The sequence below is a fragment of the Castor canadensis genome, chromosome 7 (genome assembly GCF_047511655.1).
Source record: "Castor canadensis chromosome 7, mCasCan1.hap1v2, whole genome shotgun sequence".
NCBI classification, from domain to species: domain Eukaryota; kingdom Metazoa; phylum Chordata; class Mammalia; order Rodentia; family Castoridae; genus Castor; species Castor canadensis.
Window position 1 is genome coordinate 39,423,393 of NC_133392.1, and position 6,208 is coordinate 39,429,600.

Here is a 6,208-nt window from a genome sequence, read left to right on the forward strand (position 1 = left end):
TGGTATTAAAAGAATATTTCATGAAGAGCTGAGCCTTGATGGAAAGCTACGACTGATAGGTAGTGGGAGGTGCAGTTCAGGTTAGGGAACAGCACACAAAACTGGGAATGCTTGAACTGAATAAATAGATATTATGCTTCCTAACAACAAAACACCTACCTGTACAACTGGCAAAGTTGTGAAGAGCTCAGAAACAGCTACTGGTTTTTCAATTTCCTACAACAAATGATGAACAGTTATCATAGACTATATATATTAAAGACATGAAGCATAATAGAAAATAAGGGGTGATCAGGAAAAGTTATTTTTCAAAGAAAGAAAGCTAATTCCTGGTACTGAAAGGACTAAGTAAACTTCTCCTTTTCCTTGGATTTTTTTTTTTTTTAAGGAAACCGAAGAGCAGAGAAGTAGCTAAGAACGTAAATGAATTAAAAGGATAAAAACTAATTTTTATAAAGAAATAATGTATATGATACAGTTTTTGGCCTCATGAGATATATATGTATTTACTAGCCTAAGAGAAAAATCACAGTCCATGACCAAAAAAACACCCACCCCCACCCCCCACAAAATATTGTGGTTACAGTTCAGTTAGTAACAATGTACTTCTAAACATTATTGAAAATAATTTACTGAACACCAGTTCAACATAAGGAATCCTTACACTATTGTCAGAACACTTCACAAAAACCTTAATCATTTGCATAATTGTGTACCAGCTCAATTTTTAACATAAAATAATAGGGCACAAAGAGAGTATATTTAAGAGATACACTTGTTGTAGCTTCCATATTCCCAATATAAACACAGATAATTATTTTCTTGTTTTTTTTTTAATTATATTACTGTTGTACTGGGGATACACTGTGACATTTACAAAAGTTCTTACAATACATCATAGTTGAATTCACCTCTTCCATCGTTCTCTTTTATCTCTCCTCCCCCCAGTCCTGGAATAGTTTCAAAAGATTTGTTTTTCATTTACATACACGAGCACATAATATTTCCACCACATTTCCACTCCTACACCCTTTCCTTACATCCTCCCCCATTCCACTGGAACCAACCTCCCCAAACAGGACTTGTTTTGCCTTACTGTTCTGTTTTTGAAAAAAAAAAAAGACAATTTTGTTTGTTTAAGATAGTTAGACAAAGTGTTTCATTGGGACATTTATATATATATATATATAATACCCAAATTGGTTCATCCCCTCTATTTTTCTCCTTTCTTCCTTAACCCCCTCTTATGGTGATTTCAACAAGTTTAAAAATTCTATATTCATTCTTATATAAAAAGTACATCAACCATATTCACCTCCGTAACTTCCTTCTTTTATCTTCCCTCTCCCATTAGTGGTCTCCCCTTAACATAACCTGTTTTTCATAATATTGCTTGTATTTAAACACAGAAAATTATAAATACTTAATATTTACTAAGAAATTTTTATTTTACCTGTTTCTTTTCCTTAAAGTCAATAACATGATTGATCGCAACAACTGAATATCCAACTGAAAAAAAAAATTCTTGTTAATTATTCTCTTCTTCCTATACAGACAGCCCATCCTGAGTCTAGATGTTAAGATTAAGATATGAGACTGGGGGTGTAGCTCAGTGGTTGAGTGCTTGCCTAGCACACACAGGTCCTGGGTTTGATCCCTAGTTAAGGAAATAAAAGACTAGGAGGCAATTTAGCAGAGAAGTTATAGGTGGGAACTCTGTTTTCAAGTCTTAAGTATTACCATTTACAAAATTATTTAAATTTAGGTTTTAGGTTCTTTTTCTGTCAAATGGTGATGATTAAGTCATGAACATTAATTTTCAGACATGAAAATTAAATAATACATGTAAGGTGTTTTACAACAATGCCAAGAACACAGTCAGGCTGTGATGTATTATTAGCATGATGCTAAGGACTCTTAACTTTGTGCTTCTGCTTTCCAATCATGTCCCTTTGCCCATTTGTATCCCAACAGGTTCGTACCTCTTTACTGCTACTTTTATTATCATTCCTTTGCCTTTTACACTTTTTATTTCCTCCCTTTCCTAATAAAAAATTGATGATGACTCCCCAAAACACTGCCCATTTCTTTTGAGCTACCCTCCATAAACAGACCGGGAACTCTTTGAGGCCAAGGGATTATTTTATCATCATCATCACAGCATCGTTCTGGACATATGACCTACCAAAAATACATCTAAATCATATCCTTAAGTTATCTAAACACAATGGGTTAACAGGGTATTAATTTTAAAAGATAATGCAAGGCAATGCCAAAACAGTGGTCCTCCCTCTCATCAGTTTGTCCAACAACAACTTCCTTCATTCCTTCCTCAAGTATTTATTGAGAATCCAATACTTGACCAGCCCATTGCCAGGTGCAGAGCATACACGTAAATAAAATAATTCTCACCCTCAAGGAGTTTATGATATATTAGAAAAGTAGGGCAATTAAACAAGTTGTTATTTATAAATAATTTTTTGATAAGGAAAGATTCTACAGAAGCACAAAGAATGAAATCTGGTTGTACAGGGTCAGAGAAGACTTCTTAGAGAAAGTGATTTGTAAAAACAAAACAGAAGATAAAAGGGAAAAACACCCATATTTGGGGCTTCACCTCTTACACAGTCTCTACATATCTTCTCTATTCTTCTTTATCACTCGCAAGGCTACGCATTTTTATTATAACCATTTGAGATACCATTTTGTCTACTGAACAATGACCAAGTAAATCATCTTTTACAAAACTTTTCCCTGAAGTACTTCTCACTTGTCACTTAGAAGTACTTCCCCAATCAGTCTCTGGTGCATTTTTTTTAAGTATATATAGCATTTATTTGAAGCTTATCATTGGTTCCTTATGCCGCATCCTAAATAAGAAAAAGGGATTAGTCTCCTTTGTTCTTTGAAAATTTCTACTTGTCAAAAGGCAGTCTTTTGGTTTTTGTCTTGTAAGTTGAGTGACTTTTTGTCATGTCATGAATTTCATTTTATTTTTAAGTGAAATAAAGACTAGCTAACAATGTACATACTTTACCACATCTCTTTCAAGCATTTATTTTTTCCTCTGTCCTTAAATTGGGGGCGATTCTCTAAATAAATAATTGTAACTTTTTAAGTTTTTTTTAAAAGTTATTCTTTTATTTATTCAATAAGCATTAACTGAGTAACTCTGCTTGCTGAGTAACTGTACTGGGAATAATAAAGGAACAGAGGACTGGAGGTGTGGCTCAAGAGGTAGAGTGCTTGATTTCAAACCCCAGTCCCACCCGCTCCACCCCCCCCAAAGAAACAGAACAGTATGTAGACCCTTTCTACAAAGCTCATGTATCCAATAAGGGGATGGCATCAGGAAGTATTACTGAGGAAGTTAATACTTGCAATGAGTTACACCCAGGAAAATTAATTTTTATGGGAACTGTCAAAAAATATTAGTGCTTAATGAACCAGATCATTCTACTGATAAGGAAAGCATATCTCAAAGAGACCATGCTAGTAAGTGTTTAAAATGATCAGAGATAGTCTTTTTCCTGTGCATACAGTCAGTCCTGCACATGTGGATTTAACTAACCGTGGGCAGAAAGTATTGGGGGAAGAGGCCAAGTGTATCCGTACTAAACATGTGCAAACTTTTTTTCCCTGTCTTTATTATTTAAATAATACATGTGCCATGCATTATATAACACCGATTTATAGCATTTACATTCTGCTAGGTGTTATAGGCACGATAGTATAATGGAGTAAGCTTGTAGGTTAAGTGCAAATACTACCCATTTATATGAGACTTCAGCATCTGTGGATTTGGGTATGGAGGGGGTGGGAAGGTCCTGGAATCAATCCCCGTGGGTACTGAGGGAAGATTCCTTCATAGAGGGGACAAGAAGAAATGGTAGTTCACTTTGCAGGAAGTGGTTGTTTCTAGCACCACCTCTGAAAATTATCATTAGTCTTTTTCTCACCATGAGTTGAGACTGTCTCTCAGAAATGGATGTTGCTGTACCCAATCCCTTTATTCTTTTATCCCCTCTATCCCACATTTTACAGCCTAAGGAAGACAAAAACCACGATTAACTTTAATAATTAACACAATCTCATCTCTCAGAACCTTCACTTCACTTCCCTATGACTCCAGCATGAGTAACTCTCAACATTCTGGACACGCTGCCCACTCCCTCTGGTCCTATGTCCTCTGCCCCCACAATACTGTTGTCCCACTACTCACATTCCCCACGTCCTCCGCATTCTCCAAGCCCCCACATCTCTCCCTGCCTGTGCCCCATTTGCTCAGATATTGTCGTGAGAATCGGGAAGGACTGATTAAAAGCACTGGCTTAAATGAGTCCAGTCCTGCCGGACTTCTGCCGTACATCAGCTGCGGGATTCTACGCGAATCCCTGCCTCTCGTTGGGCCTGTTCTCTACCGTGCAGGAAAAACTATGCAGGAATAACAGCTCTCCGGAATCTTTCCCCGTCAGTAACCAAGGGCTGTCATCAGTCTCCAGGGACATCTTGGAGACCCCAGGAAAAACCTGAACACAGAAAAACCTGGCAGAACTATCGAACGACGCCCCATGGTTTGGGGGTTGCGAGGGGCAAGCGCTGTGACCCACAAAGCCAAACAGACTCACGGTGAGCAGCGGTCTCCACGAGTCCGCGCAGGGCCTTTAGGTCTGAACCTGCTTTTAGGTCCAGATCCGCAAACACCGCCATGCTGAAGTCCCAAGTCCCAGGAACGCCCGCGCGCGCTGGTCTGCGCAGCCGCAGCCCCGCCCCTTGGGCATGCTGGGAGTTATAGTTTACCTGCACAGCCGCAGGCCGCCCCCACGGCATGCTGGGAGTTGTGGTTTACTTGCCATTTCTACCCCTTACTGCAGTTGACTTTCTCGAAACGCTGGGACTTTTGCTTGCCTTCAAGAGCCTGCCAAAATTAGTGTGTTCAGATCTGCATTTTCATTTTAGTCTTTTGTCTCCTGAATGAGACAGTTTGGTTGCCTCTGGAGGGGTTCAAATCTCCTAGGATCCGTCCTATAAAGTAATGTAAAAGTGGTTCATTCGAAACGCACGCCTAAGAGCATCTACGAAGCGCCTATCATGAACCGAACGTTTCTAACGACAGGAAGCGCTATTTTTTCTTTTTCCAAAGTCCGTGATGTTGTTTAAAATAGGATGGGGTGTGTGTGGGTAGCCGACCCTAATACCTCAACCGAGGACTGCCCTAAAAAAAGGGTCTTTTTGCCCATCTTGAACTGGCCTTGTGCAAGCCCGCCATTCTCTGTTCCCGCCAAGAGCTCCTCGGCTTTTGGCCAAGGCCGGTGCAGCGCAGTGTCTGCCACAGCCGGCGCCTTGAACCACAAGATGGCAGGGCTCCCTCGAAGATTAGCGGTTAGCTACAACACTGCTTTAGTCAAAGAGGTTTGATAAGTGAAAAACTGAAATGTTTTACAGTTCATCTGAGAAATGTACAGGGTGATGTATGTCCCACTTTTATTCTTGAAGATGGCTAGATCAATTATCTGACAACACAAAATTGTGGAACTACTCTGTCATTAATGTCAGTGCTTCTCAAACTACCTGCTAAGAAGATCCAGTCCCCTCACCCTCCATCCCCAGCCCCAGCATTTCTTAGCTGGACGGCAGGTGGTGCTTCATGCATTACCAATAAGCAGCTTCAGCCCCATGCTACCCACCATGTGAATTGTCCCATACCTGGCCCAATAAGAAGATTCCACTGATCAGGAGCTTGTATATGGTGAAAATCCCAAGTGCTCTAACATTTCTAAGCGTTTTCAATTTCTGTATTTACTGATCTCAGAAATGCACATGGTCTCCTGTCAATTGGTCTTGATTTTCGATTTCAGAAGTGAGACAGAGTTTTGCCATGTAGTCCAGGCTGGCTTCAAACTGGAGATCCTTTTGTTTCAGCCTCCTAAGTGCTGGGATTACAGGCTTGTACTACCACACCTGGCTTTGGTTAACTTTTGTAAAGAAAAAATATTTGGCCTTTTCCAATATTTGATGTTTCCTAATTAAAAACAAAGAAACAAAAATTTTACATTTGGAAACAGGACAAGCACATACATTTGGAAATAAAACAACCACATACAAAACAAACCCAGTCCTTTTTTTTTTTTTTAATCAGAAAATCTAGTGTCAGTTTTTTTCAGGAGCAGCATCTTTACCTATGACCACAAAATCCAGATTGGTCAGA

At 39.3% G+C, this 6,208-nt stretch overlaps 1 protein-coding gene across 3 annotated transcripts in view; it reads right to left on the bottom strand.

Annotated features, from left to right (window-relative positions):
• Rpp30 (ribonuclease P/MRP subunit p30) overlaps window positions 1-4,767 on the bottom strand; it is a 29,078-nt gene extending 24,311 nt beyond the window's left edge. For all 3 annotated transcript variants that reach the window (XM_074078789.1, XM_020184952.2, XM_074078790.1), the window contains exons 1-3: window positions 4,629-4,767; window positions 1,454-1,509; window positions 160-216 (exon numbers count right to left, since the gene is read on the bottom strand). In XM_074078789.1, coding sequence (XP_073934890.1) covers window positions 160-216; window positions 1,454-1,509; window positions 4,629-4,710 — 195 coding nt within the window. In that variant the 5' untranslated portion in view covers window positions 4,711-4,767. The remainder of the gene's footprint in view (window positions 1-159; window positions 217-1,453; window positions 1,510-4,628) is intronic.
• Between the last annotated feature and the right edge of the window lie 1,441 nt (window positions 4,768-6,208).